General features: G+C 45.6%; 1 protein-coding gene across 5 annotated transcripts in view; it reads right to left on the bottom strand.

The window, feature by feature from the left end:
* Positions 1-2410: 2410 nt before the first annotated feature.
* Positions 2411-20059, bottom strand: part of AMBRA1 (autophagy and beclin 1 regulator 1) — a 131462-nt gene continuing 113813 nt past the window's right edge. For 4 of the 5 annotated variants that reach the window (XM_069017313.1, XM_069017315.1, XM_069017317.1 and 1 more), the window contains 3 exons: positions 14437-14529; positions 12720-12913; positions 2411-4013 (listed from right to left, as the gene is read on the bottom strand). In XM_069017313.1, coding sequence (XP_068873414.1) covers positions 3523-4013; positions 12720-12913; positions 14437-14529 — 778 coding nt within the window. In that variant the 3' untranslated portion in view covers positions 2411-3522. Of the gene's footprint in view, positions 4014-12719; positions 12914-13147; positions 14340-14436; positions 14530-20059 lie in introns of those variants that run through there. The other variant, XM_069017316.1, reaches the window with a different exon arrangement.

Here is a 20059-nt window from a genome sequence, read left to right as displayed (position 1 = left end):
AGCTTCTACCTCCAGGAGGACTCTACCCCTCACCCTTGAGGTGACTAAGTTTCTTTAATAGCCTCTTGTGAGGGACTTTATCAAAAGCCTTTTGAAAGCTAAATAAAATTCTCTGCACTGTATTTCTCCTTTCCCCAGGATTTTGTTAGCACATTTAAAGGCTCTTGACAGTCTATGGCTGAGAAAAGCTTTCACTTTTTAAGATTATTTCCTGCTCCTACGCAGTAAAGCTCTCATTTTGCCTCCTAAATTGGGCCAGCAAGTATGCACAGCTCTGGTTTGGTTTCCTGAAGCAGCTCTTGTTGAATTTCCATGTTGCACCTGGCACGGCATTTGCCTCAGTGCTGCATTGTCACACTGCAGCGAGCAGGTAAAGCTGCAAGGCTTGGGGAAGGAGCCCTGAGCTGTGCTGCTGTGCTGTCCCTGGCCTGGGCAATCCCACTGCCTCCTGTTCTATGCAGGGCTCCAGGCCTCAGGTCATCATGCAAATTCAGGGGTGTTGCTTGAGGGTACAGTTGGATCAGCCCAGCCAGAAACAACCGAGCAAGACTGCTGGGCTGTAGCAGGGTAGTCCAAAGAAGATAGAGTTTTATCCCACAAGAAGCATGGGAGGCAAAATAAATAAATTGCACTGGGGTGGGTGTGTGGGTGGGTGAGCCTATTATGTAAGTGGGCTCAATTTTCCCTTCTGTCCCCTCCTCTTCCCACCCACTCACCCAGGTTGCTCCATTAGATCTCAGGCAGGGGTAATCTGAGCTTGGCAGATTCTAGGTCTGAAACTCAAGAACACTGCTATCTGTACACACAAGCCCATCACCACTTAGGGCACCTGCTCAGTTGTGTAGCCACAGCAGGTCATCTACAAAGCATGTCCAAGGCAGCACCTGAAGATTAAGCCTGTCCACACCCACTGTGCCCACTGCTCCTGCTTAAAGCCTGTAGGAACACAGGCTGCAGTCAGGCTCAACTGTTACGAGCCTTTGGCCCAGAGCTACAAAGCTGCCTGCTCTGACCAGGCCTGCACCCTTACCTCATCAGGAAGAGTCTCCCCTTCGAGTCTTGAACGGAAAACTGCTTTAGAGCTTCAGAGGTGTCCCATGTCAACGGCAAAGACAGTGGCTGTGGTCTGCTCCAGCTCCCACTGGAGCTCACCCCCTGCTCTGTCACAGTCTCCAGTGGGGGCAGGTGTGGAGCAAGGGGAAGCTGTCGGCAGGGCAGGCTTCAGGCCTCCGCGCAGCAGCCTGGCCAGAGCGCCCAGCAACAGCGCACGCCAGGCTTTGAGAATCTGCCAGCACCAGAGTGAGGCAGCCCAGAAGACACTTCTCCAACTGAGATGGAAATTTTTCTGTAGATAGCTTGGCTCATTCCGAAAATGGATATCTATAAATGCTCTGCAACACATCTACCAAGAATGGACCTCAAGACTCTTCCAGGAATCATGCAGGGAGAGGAAAGAAGCGATGCCAGGCTGAGCTGAAGCAGTTTTTTTTCCCAGGGTCTGTTTTAGTTTGTTTTCAAGCAGAGCAATAAACAGCTCTGTCTAGACCTGCACTGCCTTGTCTGTCCATCTGAGACATAGCTCTTCTGGCTCCCAACTGCCAGCACATCCCCAGGCCACTCCACAGTAAGGCAATACAGGGATGCATGAAACCTTCCTTGCCGCACAAGGGAATCCCATTTTTCAGGCTGCTCTCCTGTCAGATCAGGGATGTGGTTGGCTCGGGGCAGGTTTTAGAGCCTCATTAACACTCCACAATGAGGCCTGGCAGCAGCTGATTTGATTTAAGGTTCATTTCCAGGCTGTGATTTAAGAGAAGATTTGCTTAATGTTCTCTAACAGACTCTTCTGACTGGGAGCTTGAGTGCTGCCTAATGACAGACTTATTTATTGTAATGTCTTAGCAGCACAGAATCTAGAGGAGCTGCTGGCAGGTGCTCAGACAGCAGTGGAAACATCCCTAACAGCACAGAGGTAAACAGGGGAGTGTGCATTCCTTTATCCAGAAAAGCCAGATACTGCAACCCTTTTCTGTATCAAGGGGTCAGCAAGACAGACCACTCTCTGCTTGCCCAAGATGTTCGGTGCTGCACCTCTACATACCTTTTAAAGCTGGAGAGGTGAAATGCTCCTCTTTCTCCTTACTGCAGTACTTGAATGATGGGAAATGCAGAAGTGCCTGCTCATCTCCAGACTGGTTAAAATGCAATTTGCAAGCAAGACTCCCAAATGCACCTCCCTGTTTCCCAGTTTTGGGCTTTCAATTCACAGGTTGAGTCTGCTTTCCTCCTGGGAAAGGGGTGGTCATCACTTGACATTTGTAAGCTGCCTTGAGCTTCTGAGATGGATGTATCTATCCCCAAGGCCAAACACAGAGACAACTGTCACACAAACGAAGACAGGAGGTCAAGCAAGGGTTTGTCATATTTTAATGACATTGATCTTTGGTGTTTCCCTCGTTAGCACTCGCACTCTCCCCGTACTTCCTCCACAAGCCTGCTAGGGATGGAGAGTTACAAACGAAAAGGAAAATCACATTTGAGACTAAAAACAAAGTATCAGAGCCTTGACTTCTCCACTAGAAACTACATGTACAAGGTCAAGATTTCACATGCAACACTTTACATCACAGACCCATACCTCACACCCTGGCCTGGAGCTGAAAGAGATTTCCTGCCCCTTGCCAAGGAGGTGCAGCTCAGTCCTGGCACCATGAAACCACTGGGGTGGCTCATTCATGTTAATATTGGCACAGCTTAGAACATCCTTGTGTGAACTGCATCCTGACTAGAGAGCAGTAGCCCTTGTCCCTCTACCTATCTATATGGCATCTCTGCTTCGGTTCCTGCCAAGTCCTAAACTAACTCTTAAAAGGAAAGATCCCCACCCGTGAGCATATCCTGAGCCATGCATCTTGTAACAAAGCCCAGTTCTTCCCAGAAAAGACCACAGCCTAGGCAGGACTGGTCTCAGAACACCACACTCTGGGGGGGGGGGGGGGGGGGGGGGGAGCAGTGCTGTGCTATGGAGAGGGACTGTGGCCTGGAAGACTCCTCCACTCCAGCAACAGAACCGGAGCATCACGCCTGGGTTTGCCCAGTACTGCCTGTCTCCAGAAGGATGCTGCAGGCCCCCTTTCCTTTCTTCACTCTACCGATCAGCTCCATGGGTATAAAAGGGCAGGAAACAGGAAAGGAAAAAGGCTTTACAAAGGATGACACACCAAGTTAACAGGGCTTAGCTCATGGGATGCCATGGGGTTTCAAAATTTGGCTGATATGCAGCAAGTATGGTTTGTATTCCTGGTAAGTCTTCAGCAGTGGGAATGTTGGAAGTATGCTTTCTTCCCCATGGCTTCCCTTGCAATTCTTATCCCTTCCCCCATCAGCCAGGATAGAGAAGCCCTCTGAACTATCAGCATCCTGTTAGAGCCACCCATCCCTACTCTTCCAGCTCCTGGCCAGCTGTGAGGTACAGGTCTCTGCTGAGCAGTACAAGGGTAGCACCAACACACAACTCAATCTCTACCTGTTCCGCGACTCCCCACTGGTGCTGTCATTACTATAGAAGTTGGTACTGTCAGGAAGATGGTTATTATTAGTTAGGTCACTGTATTCAATTGGTCCCTCAGTGTCCATGGAGGACTGGGCCTGCTCTGGCAGGTCCAGGTCACCAGCGCTTTGTCCTTCACTCCCGCTAGGGGCTGTCCGCGGGCTCAGGCTGTGCTCTGGCAGCTGCACAGACTCGGACAGCATCCGTCCCTCCAGCTCTGTGCCCAGCTGCTGAGAGGTGGACTGCTGTGCTGACGTGCCCTCAGCTCCAGTGGGCTCTGCGCCAGTCTGAGAGCTGCGGTGGATCCGGTGGCTCACAATGATGTTGTTGCCAAAGCCACCCATGGACGCCATGGTGGTGCTCTGCTCCCGCTGAACCACGGCTGTCATGCCACCTTCTGCCATCAGCCTTTGAATCCTACTCAGGGCATCCTCCCCGCTGGCCCCATATTCTGGCCCTTCACCTGCAAAAGAAAGAAGAAACAACTCTGGTACACAAAGCAAACTACAACAGAAAATAAAGCATGCTGAGTAGTTGCATCACACAGGGTCCATGTGCTGGGACAGAAGATAGATTTTATTCCAGAGGGAGGCCAGTATTTTATTTCCGTAACTTTCCACTTAGTTAAGTGACAAACAAAGGCACCAAATTCTGTCAAGAAAATCCTGGCCACTTCCACAGGTATCCCTCACAGACTTGTGTGTCCAAGCCTTGGAAAAGCAGCTCTTATCTAGCCATAAAGACAGGGTAAAGGGTGGTAGTCAAAGAGGCAGGATGCTTTACCACAGCTGTAGAGACAATCCTGCCAGTCCCATGGGGACAGGAAGAGAAATCTCAGTTTGCACTGCAATAAACCAAACACCGTCACCATGGTGTTAAAGAACCCCATGGCTTTTCCTACTTCACCTGTTGCAGATGACATGACAGCAACATCCCCAGTGTCAGTCTAGGGAGGACATAAGAAGCTGGCCAACAGCAGACAGCAGCTACAGAACATGGTCTTCCACATCAGCTGTGATCAAGTGTGTAGGCTCCTGCTCCCCTTGACTGGTATCTTTCGAGGAATACAAAAAAACATCTCAAGACCTACAGTCTTTGTCTACTGTTATCTCTGAGCCTTCCCTTTATAGTCAGGCTGTAATGAACTCAGAGAACCATCGTCAGATATCTTGGTTGCTCAAGATTACTTTAGGAGAAGAAAACCTCACAAAAGAATTGTTCATGTAGGACATTAAATCACCATGACAGAGAAGTTCATCCCAGTTTGGTTTCCTAACATCCTCCTTTTGCTACAAACCCTACCCAGAGCATTTGGGGAGAACAATCTGTAATAATAAACTGCTAGAAACATTCCACAGTGGGATCTTGCTGATTCTTATTAAAGAAATAAATCTCACTCCCACCTCTGTGAAGCTATCACAGTGCTGATTTGAGGAGGAAGCCATGAGCTCTCCTGGCACCAAGGAAATGAGCATGAATGTCAAGAAGGCTAGATGAAGGGAGGAGTTAAAACACAATAAAAACCAAAATGCCACACTGACTAGGAAAACAAAAACACTTGGGGCTGTGGAGTTTAATATCTTTACCGATGATTTGGATGAGGGGATCAAGTGCACCTTCAGTAAGTTTGCAGATGACAGTAGGTTGGTTGGGAGTGTTGATCTGCTGGAGGGTAGAAAGGGTCTCAGGAGGGATCTGGACAGGCTGGATCATGGGCAAAGGCAGATTCCATGAGGTTCAACAAGGCAAAGTGCCAGGTCCTGCACTTGGGTCACAACAGCCCCATGCAGCACTACAGGCTGGGGGAAGGGGGCTGGAAAGCTGCTCAGCAGAAAAGAACCTGGGGGTGCTGGCTGACAGCAGCTGAACATGATCCAGTGTGTGTCCAGGTGGCCAAGGAGGCCAATGGCATCCTGGCCTGGATCAGCACTAGTGTGGCCAGCAGGACCAGGGCAGTGATTGACTCCCTGTACTCGGCACTGGTGAGGCCGCACCTCAAACCCTGTGCCCGTTTTTGGGCCCCTCACTACAAGAAGGACATTGAGAGAGAAGGGCAATGGATGTAGTGAAGGCTCTGGAGCACACGTCATATAGGAAGAGCAGCTGAAGGAGCTGGGGTTGTTTAGTCTGGAGAAGAGGAGGCCCGGGGGAGATCTTATCACTTTCTACAACTACCTGGAGGGAGGTTATAGCCAGGTAGCAGTCAATCTCTTCTCCCAGTTACCCAGCAACAGGATAAGAGGAAATGGCCTCAAGCTGCACCAGGGGAGGTTCAGGTTGGACATTAGGAAGAATTTTTTCACTGAGAGGGTGGTTACTCATTTTAACTGCCCAGAGAAGTGGTGGAGTCACAATTCCTGGAACTGTTCAAGAAATGACTGGACATGGCACTTAATGCTATAGTTTAGTTACATAGTGGTGTTTGGTCAAAGGTTGGACTTGATGATCTTAGAGGTGTTCTCCAACCTAAATGATTGTATGAGCACGTATCCAGCATGAGAGCTAAGGTATTCAGCACACTCCACACCATGCCACTGTAGAGATGTCATGCAGTCAGTCAGGGACAGCTTATTCCCTTTTGTCATGGTACTTGCATCAAGCACTACCAGTGTCCCCCACCACAGGACACAGCTAATTTCATCCCCAAATAAGTGTGCTGACATACTGCCCTGCTGTAGAAATATTATGGACATTAAGGTCAAATTTAACTCTCACCAGCAGAGTAAGTCCCTTTCTGCTAGGAATGTAGTAAAGCTGCTATATCCACTACACATAGCCCCTTGATTAGAGCATCCATGGGACCACAGAGACACCTGTAACCACATGAGAATCTACAGCACAGCCTTAGAGAAGTGAGCAAGAATATCCCCTGGACAGAGCCTGATCCACAACTCTAGCAGAGAAGTCCTATTCAGGATGCACTTGCTGTATGAATTAGGATGTGGTTGACGCATGAACTAGGAACTTGGCTGACCAGTACAAAGACTGAGGACAGAGGCAGCTATTAAACTGGAAACCCCAGTGTGAAAAACATGCATGCCAAGGGATATTGAAGGATTAATCATGAGCAGAACTAAGTGGAAGGTTTGAGAAGCATGGTTTTGGATTCAGTCATCACTTCCTTCTGAGGGCATAGTCGTAAGCACTTCATTACCAACCATCTGGCCAGGCCAGAGAGGAAGCCTAAGAAAGCCAAGATTTGCAACCTGATCTAGAGACATGCCAGACAGTCCTATCTACACAAGTCCTGAAACAGCAGGTACCGTGCTCTTGATAGATCACTTACTATAAACCAGTCCAGTACAGAAGCACTGGAACAGCAAAACAGCAAGGACTCCCAGCCAGCCAATGCTCCTCAGCATTACAAACACGTGTTTCACCACAGCACCCCTTGCTCTTCCCTGTCCCTAAATTACCATATGCCATGGCTGAATTTCCAGTTGAGACATCTGTTTGCTCACAAAACAGGCAAGGGCTGATGCTACAGCAGGAATCAGCAAGGCATGAGCCTTCCGATCACAAACACAGAGATACAGAAACATTGGAAATTCCCAGCCCACCAACAGCCAGAAGTGAGCCTCACCATTCAAGCAGCCAACAAATACTTTTGCTTTGGGGACTGTCCTCCCCTTTCCCTCTCTCAGGTTTTGAAGGTGACTTTGGCTGACTAGTTCAGAGCAAAGCTTGCTGTGCCATTTGCCTTGAGCTGAGCTACAGCACAGATTCACATACAGCCCGTTTCTACTGCCTGCTGACTCCCACACACATTCTTTCATCAGGCTGCCAATGCAGACTACATTAGTACTCAGAGCAAGTGAAATAAGCTGACTTCCATTTGGTGAAGGTAGAGGGTGTGCACACAGGCACTTACCCAAAACAACAGCAATGCTGCACACCACACACTTTTCAGCTTGCTGCAGTGCTGTGCTCCTACAAAAGTTTTCTACTGCAACCAAAGTGACCTTTCCAGAAGTCCAAACTCCCATCTATTCCAAACACAGAATAAAACATTACTCTCAAGAGCAATTACCCCAAAGACCAGGGGATTTCTGTCAATGTAGCTGACTGTCTCAAACATTTAACTAAGTATTCCCTAGCTAATGCATCTGTTTTTAAAAGTCCTCTATGCTCTAGCTAAGCTACTCCAGCAAGACAAGAATTTGACACAGAAAACTATGCAGACAAAACATCTCATGAACTTTTGATGGAGCTGGCAGGGTATTTCCACTTTTAAATGAAGTGGACTCTCAAGTACTTATAGCGAGTACGACTTGTTTATCTCTGGGCACGGATGGCACACACCTGATGAAATGCAAAGTCCACAGAAGCAAGGATGAGATCAGACTCCCCTGTGTCTGTGCAATATACTGACATTGCTCTTGAATTTTTTCCTATTTTCAACATTCCTTTTTCTAAAACCAGCAGTAGTTAGGAGCCATGTTTGCAAACAAAGCTTCAAAATTAGAACTAACAGTATGCTCTGCAGAGATATCTAAGTCTTCAGAGAACATGAAATAATAGCTCTGAGGTGTGAGCTGACCCACTAATTCAGATGCTCAAAGACAAAAATATCAGCATTTTTAAGTTAATTCACCCCTTGCATAAGAATAGAAAAGGGAGGGACATACCACAGTATAACCAGCTATGAATAATCCATTTCCCTTAATGCCACAAGAAATACTACTAGTTACTTTTCTTTCCAACCAAGCCCAGTAACACGTTCACACTTCCTTTCTGAGGTAGTTAATCCAAACAACTCCACAGAACACAGAAAAGACACAACTTCTTTAACTTGTAAAAATTTTCTTAGTAATATATCACCTTGGCTATTCATATGTTACTTACTTTTGTAATGAGAGTTTAAAAGTAGCCCACATAATTTAATCCCAAGAGAGCCAAGTACTTGGAGTAGATCACGCTGTAAAGTACATACTTCTAGAACCCAAGTCTATTTTTTAGGTAGTGGTTTTCAGAGGATTTTAAAGAGAAACCAAAATTTGCAGTTCTATAGGACATATGACGCAGATTTTACAGATGGACGGGCAGATGAAAGGCTAAGGGATCTACCCACGTTTCTAGTTGGAGAATGAGAGGCAGATCTGGAAGCTGATCCCTGGTGTCCCAGTTCCCATTTCCACACTAATTGCACAAAAGTCACATCACATCTGACAACAGCACTGCAAGAACGTGTTCAGCTAGCATAAAACAACATGTTTCTTCTTGTAAGCATTCATGAGGCTCGGCTGGGGACAGAGTATTCCTGCCCAAACAGCCCCTCAGCATGTGTTCCTAATGTCTCAGATTAAATGAGTTACATCATATGCAGGCACACTGATTGCTTCTAAGTGCTCTTCAGGCATCTTCAGGATGCTCTGCTTATATCAGGAAAGTTTTGCTTGCATGTGCTGTCTTTTCACTACCAATAGTTTGAACAGACTTGAGTCTCACAAACCCAAGCCTTCATTTTACAACCCTCTTCCCTTTCAAATGTATCTGCTGCAACCTCTGAAAGCAGTTGGAACTAATGGAAATTTGCACTGGCTGGTGATAAACACTTCAACCTAACAGGTTAAAAACTGTATATGGCATGACAGTAGTCAATATTTTGCTCCCCTAAGACAGGCAAAGTAGCACTCCATTGACAGCAAATACTCTGATGACTACAATTTCAGTAACTCATAACATGTGCCTACTTGCACAACAAGCACTGCGCTAGCTACCTGAATTTTAAGCCCCAAAGACAATGCAGATTATAGGAAATGAGATGACAATTGCTTTCAGTTATTTGTTGGTGGTTTTTTTTCTCTTTAACAACTGGATTACCTGAAAGATGTAACTTTCTCAACAACCAGGGGATAGCATGGGCCCACTATCAAACAAGTGTCTTGCAGCTCTGCAGAGGTCAATCTCCCTCAGCCTGCAGCAGCTTTGGGACAATTGCAGACCCTGGCAGTTACTGCCCCTTGCACTGTACTCCACAGATCCAACAGCCTGAGCAAGCGACGGCCACAGCCTGACCCAGCCTGGACCAGGAATTACAATTTCTAAAGGTTAAAGCTTTGGGCCATTAAATCGCATTAGGAATTTTTGTTGAGTTTTAAGTGAGATTCAATTTACCAGCTGAATACAGATCCCACTCCCATCATGCCTGTCTATTTCCAAGGGAAAACATAGTATAACGCCCAACAGATTGTTTCTAATTAAGGGTGCCTTAAAGTTACAAATCTATCACTATTTCCACTATGTCTGTCAGCTTAAAAGAAAACAGGAGACAGCTCAAACACTGTTTTAAGCATTTCTTGGTACCTCTCCTAGTTTTCTCTCAACTCTAACTACCTTTCCTTTATGTGTGGCGTGGGAGTAGAGTTCACAAGTCCGCTATTAACTGCTGCAAAACAGAAAGATTCAGACATTAGAGGGATTCACTTCTAATAAAGTCATCATATACTCATTCCTCCAAAGGAGGTAGAAAGATAATCAGAGCAGCAAAGTCCCCGCAGAGCTTTGCATGAGAAAAGGAAACTATTTATACCCGCACAGAGCTTAATTAGATTTCTGATGCAATTCTGCACACTTTTTTTTTTGTACAGTAAGCACATATCTGCAAGAAATGCCCTGAGCCAGAATTCCCCACAACAGCAGGGCTGACAGGACAGAAACCCACTCTCAGGGTAGCATTAGCCTTTCTTTTTCTTTTTTAAACATACAAGGGTTTTTTTTTTCAGTCAGTCGGTCAGTTGGTTGGTTGGTTTGGGCTTTTTTGCCCCTCACGGCAGGGTGATAACTAAACCACTTTCCTTTACATTACTCAGGATCACACTTGATTTATCCATTCTGCTGCTGATAATACTGCTAAGCCTTTACATAGTGATTTCCATCTTCAAAGCCCCATATAAAACACTAATTAATCTCTACAGCCCGTGGTGTGCTGTACTATGGGAGGATTTATTCCCATGTGCTAGACGATTAATAATTTGCCCTGGGTCACACCCCAAGTTACTGGTAGCACATTTCTTCCTTCCCCCCCCCGCCCCAACATCTAGATCATGCTCTTAGGAAACAGTTTCCCTTACAACAAGCAGAGTTACGGTAGACACAGTGGGCAAATTAGCCATCAGACATCAGAAAAACACCACAGTACCTAATCTTGCCTGCTGGATCGTAAGAGTTGATAATGCTGGGAAAACAGCAGCCTTACTGTCACAAGCAGCCAGTGATGCTTATGTGTAATGTGAGGCACAAAGACTCAGAACCAGACCACTGCTGCCACAAATATCTGGCTAACTGGCTGAGCTGTTGGTAAAATCAGAAGAAAATCTGTCTTTCTGCTTCATGTCAGGTCTTTGTACTAGTCTTCTATCATGGATTACTGTTGATTTTTTTGATCCTTCATGCTCCTGACCACTACTGTCTTCACAGCTCCCAGTTTCAAGTTACTCTTGAGCCATTAAACAGGAATTTCCACTGAGCATGCAACTGGCATAGGAACTGATCAACAACATGGTAAAACGTCTTGGCTCATCTCTGGTGCACACGTTTAAACTGCAGTAACTCCTTTGTTTTACAGGCCCTAATACAGCTGACAGAAGTGTGACAGCCCATTTTGCAGGTGTGGCCATTTGCAAGGGGACATGCAGTAAGTCAATGTCCGAGATGGAAATCACACCAGATGTGGAACTCACCAATCTTCCTCCAAGCAAGAAAGGGAGACAAAGAGAAGTACCTGTCCTAGGTTTGTTATTTACACTCCTTTTCTTCCAAATGTTACATGTTTTGCTTCTTTGTAAAGATATCCTGCCCAAGGCACTGGTAAAAAACAGCCCTTTCCCCATCTCATTAACAATCTAGCTAAAACCCATGACCTAGATCTGGAAATTGAAAGGTTAGAAAGAACAACATAAAGAAACTCTCAGATGATTGTGGAACAGTAGGAGAGAGAAGCAGTGTTGGAGAACTCTCCTGGTTTAATCAATTCCCAAAGCATGCAGCATCAGCCATCATGGCCTTGATGGAAGAAGGTCCCACACTGTACCCTGTTCTCAGTCTGTGTACTACATTCAGTGGAAGAACCAGTTCCCATGAGTTCAGCATTTGTCCAGACAGTCTGTGTTCCAGTCTTATTCCCACGGCCTCAATTGTACCAACCTTCCAGAGAGGTTAATCTCAGCTCTGCTGAGATAAGCAGATGGAAACCCACAGGGCAGGAATTTCCCACTTAACTTTGTACAGAAGAGCTGAGATCAGAGAAACACAAAGCCGCATCACACATGCTGGACATTACACAGACAAAACTGTGTAAGAGCTGAAACTGTGGAAGAGTAACTTTCAGAGTGACAGAGAACAAGCAGGCACAAACAGGCGTGTTGTGGGTTGCTTCGCAAAGCCAAGCAGGTTCATCATGAACCAACTCCAAAACTGTCTCCTTGATTTTCTCTTGTCTTCCCTATATACTGCCCAACCCCTACCTAGCCAAGCCTTCAGAGTTGAATTAAAGCACAATGCTACAGTATTGAGACAAGAAGCGTGGATAAAATCAGCATGTTTTCAACAGTTTAGTGACTTCCTCATTGTACAGGAATTGCACAGCAGCTGTTTCCAGCTCCTTACATGTTGGTAAGTTTTCCTGGACTGCTAACCACTGAAGACATTTTTGCACAGCTGAGCTGGGCACTCATCACATACTTCATCAATTGAACTGAACAGAAACCTCAAAGCTGCTTTGTGAGAAGTGATTTACAGTATTTTATTTTGTATCCAAATGTTGAGCTTGTGAAGCCTGAAGACTTTTTGCATAAGTTGGAGGACCAAGCTAAACTCTAACACAGAGGCAGAAAGGATAACTCTCAGCAGCTTGCAGCCTTACTATGGTTAGGAGTTTAGGAGATGTGTGAGGAATGAAGGCAGTACAGTTGATTCTACAAAGACACAATGATCTGGAGAAGAATTTTCCTTCCTCAAAGCATGTGAAAAAGACAACTTCTCTATTCATATGGCCAGAGATTCACTCTCCTGATTATCTACACCTGGCTACAGGCAAATTAGGCTGGAGAAATCTTTGGTGAAGAGATAAAAGGAGTGTCCAAATGCACTGACAGGATGTGGAACATTTGTGGAAACTCCTAAATCACCAAGTAAGCTCTGTCAGATAAACCAGTGATTGATCTCCTACCTTCACCAGTCCCTGCAGAGGCGGATTCCTGCTCCTGTACCTCCCTCTCCGTCTGAGTCTCGGCATTCTGCAGCTGAGGCGCCAAGGTCTGGGTACCCTGTGATGTCACAGAGGTGGGGGGATTTCGGGGTTGTAGGCCTATGGCATTCATCAGGCCCATGTCCCTGTCTGTCCTCCATGTGGCTCTGCTGGTTCTGAAAAGAGAGAAAAACAAGTAAGACCAGGATCATTGGAGGCAACATGCCCAAGCAAGACTGAAACATGCACGTGAGGCTCTTGCCTCCACTCCAACCAGGCACCCGTGTGCCACTATGAGGATGGGGATGAAAGGAATTGGGACCTGCTCTTATTTACACACACTAGTCTCTTGAGTTTTAAGCTAATGGAGTCTTAAGAGTCCACTCACCCTTCCACAGAAGCAGTGTGTCTGACAGGCACAGAGGGATATCCCTGCAGCATCATTAAGCCTGCAGAACAACTGTCTTGGAGTCACTGCGTTGAGGAGGCAACACAACGTGCAGTGCAAGAGCACAAACATGAAACCTCCTGCACGTCAGCAGGGCAGTTTTAACTCCCATGGATGTAGCCTGTATCCTTTTCCTCCTCTGGACTTCCTAGTTTGTTAGCGTCACTCATGAATGCACTCCAGCAGGCATTTCTGCCCATTCCAGTCAGACAAGAGAAATCCTCTGTTCTCAAAAGGAACCACCTCAAGGCTCATTAGATTCTGACTCAAACAGCCAAAGTGCACGATGCTACAGCTGAATCTTGACAATGCCACGACGCTCTTTTCTGAATTGACCTCTAAGTGCTGGGAATGGTGAAGAGATTCAAGGAGACTGCCTCATTCATAACCTTTTTTCATAAGGCTTTGAAACCTGCTACACTTTTTTTGCTCTCTCTTTGAGCTAGCTCATTCTGGACCAGTATTTCTGCCTTCAAGCTGCCATTATACCAGACTGAGTATGTACTGTCAAAAACTTAAGTAGTGGCAATATCCACTCATACAGCAGAGTAAGGAATCTGCTGCTTATTTTTCACCCACAATCAGACCAAGGCTGTAGGACAGCCCAGACATTCGTCTTGTAAACAAGCTCACAACTTCCTTGGGATGCTGAAGCTCACAATTCAGAAACACAAGTATCACCCTCTTGCTGAGAACAGCTAGCTTATGGAGAACTTGTCACTATGGCAAGAAGCAACGGATTGCAGCATCACCCTCGTGTTTAGAACAACATGTGCGTTACTGGACAGACTAAAACAGCCAATGGAGCCATCAAGGGATTCAGCTTTATTTTTAGAGTTTATTGCTGAGAAACAACTGTCCCACGACCAGCAATTAAAAAGATGAAAATCAGTCACCAGGTCGGCACCACAGATTTGCCCTTTTCTCTGTGAACTCCTCTGTTCTTCAATTATCCTCCAAAGGCCATTTGCTTTACATGGTGTTTTGGATGCATCAAGCCCCACATGTTCCTCCCATAGCTGCTACTGGGGCCCTGAATGACATGTGTACTTTACTAGCACTGGCACTTTTGGGCACTGAATGTCACTTGCTGGAAGAAGGCCAGGTGACCCAACTAGGCAATGTCAAAGGGGGAGAAAATTGCATATTTAAAGCTGCCAGTAGTAAGAGAACAAAGAAGTGATGCTGTCAGATGTAGCAAAAACAGCAGAAAGGGTCAGGTCTCTCTAACCCAACACCCAGGAGACTCACCCAGGCCGCTCAGTGTTCCTGCTGCTGGAATGCACAGTGAAGACATTCTCATTCAGCTGGTCCCAGTGGTATTCAACTCCAGAGTTTAAGGCCCTTAAAATGCCAAAGAAGGAAAAAGTATTAGCATAACAGGACACTAATCAAGCCAGCACACATTACATCCCCACAACATGAAGAGCAGCGTTGATTCCTGCCCTATAGAAACTGCAGATCTAGCTCAGTTCACATTTTCATGGAAAGGGCTCATCACCATAAACCACCTTGCAAACACAGAGTGCTGTATTACCAGATTGCTCTGGAATATTCCATTCATTTCAATTCAGGATTAGCAATAAGACACGGCAACAGGAGCAGAGAGATATTCAGGAAATTAAGACATACAACTGTGTGTATGAAATCAGGTTACCCTAACTCCAAGTGACTAAACAAAGAATTGGAATGGAAAGACCAATTGTCTCTGCGGTGTCTGCAAGCACTTCCTGCACTAGGTGATGGTCAGTAAAACACTGCTCTTATTCAACTTTACACTTCTTTGCAAATGGTTCTCATTCTACCTATAAATAACCTTTATCCCTCTCACTGACAGCCACTGTGGAGCAAGGACAGATGTAGAGGGTATTTTAACAAGTTTCCACAGAAGAACTTGTACTGCATCAACAGCATGTGTGTCTGAAAAGTCCAAATTTGAATTTTACATCTACTACTACTAAGTATAATGGAACAGCCAACGCTCGGGAAACCTTTCACAGAGCATTTCCCCAAAAGATACAGCAAGTCAAGCCTTACTACTCACAGGAACAGACAAGGTTAACAACCATTGCTGAAGACTACAGGCAATCACAGAAACTAATCCACCATAATGCTGTAAGTACACATCCCACCAAGAAGAGGGTGAGAGTGAATCCAGCTTACTCTGTGCCATACAGAAATGTCAGAGGATGGGCACTCACTATGCAGTCCAAGGCAGCATGGAGATCTCCCACCTACTGCTGTGTTCCACCTTCAGAAGCACTCCAGGCTGCATTACCATGGAAGGCACTTTCTGTACAGTGTTTTGCCACACCATGCTGACAGCTCACGTTAGCTGGCCTGGGAGTTTTGAAATGGTGCTGTGTACTACCACGTGGCTGCTGGACTGCACACACCTGATGGTGCTGGGTGGAGAGTTAGCAATGCTGTGCAATGGTCACAGCAAGGCAGCAAGTGAGGGGAAAAAAACCCAAACCAACAAGAAAAGTCCTGTGTAGACAGAAGGGAACTGTGTCTGAAGAGCTGAACTTCCATGACCCTGCAGACAGTCTCAGAACTAGGGGTAGTCCCATAATCTGAAAGAATTCACAGCAAGTAGTTGGTAGCTGGTTATGCCTCCAGCACAAACGAGATGTTTTATGTACATATAAAAACTGTTGCCCCTGTAAAGGGATGCCTCAGCAGAACTGACAAGAACCCTGGCTTAGAGGATGCTGCAGGTCAGACATGCTGCAGTGGGAAAGCAGTTTGTACTGGAGGCCTGAGGCTAGGCTGCCAGGGTGACAGCACCCCAGGTTAGGATCCAGGGTGAGAGAGGAACAAAATTAGGCCAACAAAACCACACACAGAGTCTACAGGAAATAAACAGCCATTGCTTTTTTATTTTTTGTGCTGAGCTAGTCCTGTGCTGCATTACACCCCACGAAAGCAGCTGCCAGTGAGATGCCAATTTATAAAGGTTTCTGAGTTTATTGAAAGATGGTAACTTGTCACTAAATCTGTGCCAGTCCCTCTGGCTGCTCCATCCCCTGCCTAATATACTGGCTGAGGCTTAGCTGTCACACTTGGCTGTCTGCTAAGCAGCACAGTCCCTAGGCAAGAGAGACTTCCTGACCTTGTAGTCAAAATTTCCATAAAAAGTCTAGTGTGCTTGGTATCTTCAGCTATTACACAACAGAGCTAAGCTGACCCGGGCTCTTCTCCCTCTTCTTCCACATGTCTTCATGCTTTCCAAAGAACAGGCATGGTCCCCCACAGCTATGTATGTGACTGGTATTCCTTGCCAGTGTGTGCCCTACTTGTCTTTGCCAGCTTGCCAGCTCCCAAGACAAGAAACCAGAACACCACAAAGTTTCTCCCAGGCCAAGATGGGAGCTGGCAATACTGTGTTTCCTCTCTTCCCCCAAACACCATGTTCCTGTACTACACAGAAAGTCCAGCTACTGCACACACACTTCTTTGAGTGGATCAATTTCACTTGTACAAAAGCATCATGGTATCAAACTGACACATAGTACCCCAGATGAAAAGCTCCTGACCATCCTCCTAGCTATTCTGCAGGGTCTCACTACTGTACAGTCGAGTTGTTGGACAGCAAAGTCCATTCTAACTCTATGCTGTCAGTTTGTGCATGGTGAAATCAACAGGCGTTCCATTTAATACGTAACTTTTCACATTGGTTTTAAACATTGCCATTTATCAACTGAGCTTTGCTGCCAGGGTCCTATCAGCTACTCCTTTACTGCCAGAGAATCAAGGACTTTGTCTTCCTTCCTTAGAAGGAGGGCCTGTAGCAGATGGTGCAACTGCTCTGGCTGCTGACTCTGGGAACACCAATAAACAGGCTTAAGCCAAGGTCACTACACCTGGCCACAGTGGGAGTTCAACATTCTCAGCACCACTTTAACCCAGCTTTTTAGTTTGGTCTGAGTGTGTCTCCCTGCTGGGCAAAAAGAAGTGGCTCAGAATAAACAGCTGGCACTCCCTGCAGCAGCAAGCATCTTCACTGCTACCTTTCTGCAGTCTCCTCCTTTGGCCAGCTATGCAACTTACCCTTTCCCAACTCTACCTCTTGCAAAAAACTCCAAGCCAAAAGGCCCTCAGCAACATCTCTGTCCTCTTTTGTATGCATCTGTGTATCTCTGACCTGGAACCCACAATGGTCTCTTCACAGCCCTAAGATCAATATCAAGATTGCTCCTGATTAGGTTTTCCAGCCTTCAGATGACTGATTGAGCCTATAAGAGGTGTTTCAGACTGCATTAAGATACAGTGAGGAGAGCATACACCTGAACTTAACAGAGGGCACTGGTTGGGCACTACCTTTTATATGAAGATCATAATTTCTCTTCTTAATAAATCAAAATTTCATCAAAGAAATACTACTACTGTGTGGTCTAAATGCCCGTTTTAACACCATTAGAAACTTGATCACATAGTCGCACCTTAAACCAACTTCACTACACAACAAGATGTGTGTGACAACTACAATTACCTTGATTTAAATCAGATTTTCAATTAAGCTTAACACTTCCTCTGGTTTAGCCACACCTATTTAAAATAGTGCAATCTCCCTTTTCAGAAAGCCTAAAGGTTTTTTAGCTCCCATTGCAAAACACTGCTTGAATTTTGTAAATGAGCAGCCTTTCACAGTATGTTTCCCAGGAGATTTGCAAATCAAGGCCTGACGATTCATTCCAAAGAAGCAGAGCTTACACTGGAGAAATGAATATTTTTCAGGTAATGTAAGCATTTAACTTTTGCTTCATCAAACTCTAGACATGGAAATGCTAGAGGCACTTCACATTTTTCAAGGCATGAGGTAGAAGCTCTGGGTAGCAAGAAGCACACTGCCACTTGGATGTGGATGCAGTAAAGAGGACATTTGTTGCCCAGGGTTTTAGGGTGAAAAATTGCAATTCTCCACACTGTGTCAGTCATGGACAGTGAAGTCCACTTAGTCAAGTTCTTACTTTCTTCCCTTTTATGGCTGTCACTAAGCTCTCTAAGCCCTCCCTGGAAATTTCCATTAGCTTGTTATATGCAGAGCTGCTCACAGCCTGGATTTCCCAGCAGGGATCTGTTCTAAGATGGACTTTTCCTTCACACTTGTGTCCAGCTCACATTATTAACGAGCTCGGAGAAGATGAAGGGCACAGACTTGCAGGCTTTGCTGAAAGTCAAATAAGGATTCAGAGTGGAGCCTGTTAAGTACCAAAAGCCAACAACTTAGCACAGCCTCTCCCTCTGCATGAAGGTATTACCTACACAGCTCAGTTATGTCCCCAGGAAGAAACTAAGCCCAAGTACTAGGAATTAATGACAACATTATTAACATATGACAAGAAAGCTGAAATACAATTTATTGCATTTGTTTAACCAGTATTTGAAGGGTAAATTGACAAAGCACAGGTCAGCACAAATGGTCTTGGACATCTGGGTAACCCCCTCCAGCTGGCATATCCAAAATTGGGAGTTGAAGAGGAGGAGGGATCAGGATGAGAATTCTCCAGCTCTACCATAACAATACAGCTCAGGAGCATGACAGCAAGACAAAACAACCCATAATTTCCAAGTAGTGTATGCATGTCCAGGAAGGCATAAATAGCACTTACTACCTTTTTACTTAAATTATCAGGGGATGATTTAAGTGAAATATTAAGAAGACAGCAGCAATGAGCAAATGCACTGCTCTCCTCCTTCAAATCCTGCCACATGGAAAGGCCCAACAGCAGGCCACTTGTTTGCTATAGTACCAAATTAAATTTTGATTTAAACATTGCTGCCTGCAATCCCATCTAAAAGTATCAGCACAACTTCATTACCAGAATGAAGATTGTGGCAAGCCCAACATGGAAAGGAAGCTGCACAGTGATGCCATGCAATGCACCTGATCTTCATGCTGCCAAGTTTGCTTTCTCCACAGAAGAAATTACTCCTTAAAGCTGATTTCTCAAATATACAGTCCATTCAAAATCACTAAACGCATACAATACAAAACCAGATTAATTTACAAAGGATTTGAATTCCCCAAGTGCTTTCTTCCCTTTGTGTAAACTTGTCATTCTTAAGCCATTCAAACTGTATCAAGGAACTAGAGAGAGCTACAAGAGAGCAAGGTGACACTATGCTAAGGAACAGGAATCTATTGTCCTGGTTTGGGAAGGAAGAAGCAGCACACAGTATCTTGTGCAGTGCAATGCAATGCTGGCCAGATTCCAAATGCATCCTTGTCAGCAGCTCATTATCTCTTCTGCCAGCATGGTGATGATCAGCACAGCAAGCCCATCCCTAGCTCCCATGATTAGCTAGGCAACGGTATTGTTAGTACAAAGCGAAGTTTGGCACTCCCAGCAGCTGCCTGAATAGGAAAACAATAATTTCTAACGCCCTACTTCATAAATATTTAGCTTTCTGTGCAGGCAATGAACCACGTGCAGAGACAAATCCAAGTGAAAATTGGCTGCAGTGCAAACTGTATGGAACCAGCAAACGGGATTTCTGGAGTAATTCTGCAGGGCACTGGTTCCCTTTGACCAAGGAGAGGTGGTAGCTTCACTGGCACCAGCCCATGTGCAAATAGCCAGGGGAAGAGCACAAGACCGAGTACAGGAATTCACAGAACACAAGATCTGCAGTTCATGATCGACAACCACTGATATTTAAATGACGTATGACATTATCCTGTCCATCACATTGAGATGAATGATGCATCTAAGAGCAGCCTCATTTTTACTCCTTACACTGATACAACCCACTAATTTTCCAGAATCCTGCAAATTTTACCTGCGTGAAAACCAGCAACCATGCAGAAGCATATCCTGACACCTACTTGAATTGTCCAAGGTGCTGCAGAAGCAGGACAGCAAGCAGC

This window comes from Aphelocoma coerulescens, chromosome 5 (assembly GCF_041296385.1).
Source record: "Aphelocoma coerulescens isolate FSJ_1873_10779 chromosome 5, UR_Acoe_1.0, whole genome shotgun sequence".
In the NCBI taxonomy this organism is placed as follows: Eukaryota; Metazoa; Chordata; class Aves; order Passeriformes; family Corvidae; genus Aphelocoma; species Aphelocoma coerulescens.
This window is presented reverse-complemented; position numbering and strand designations above follow the sequence as displayed.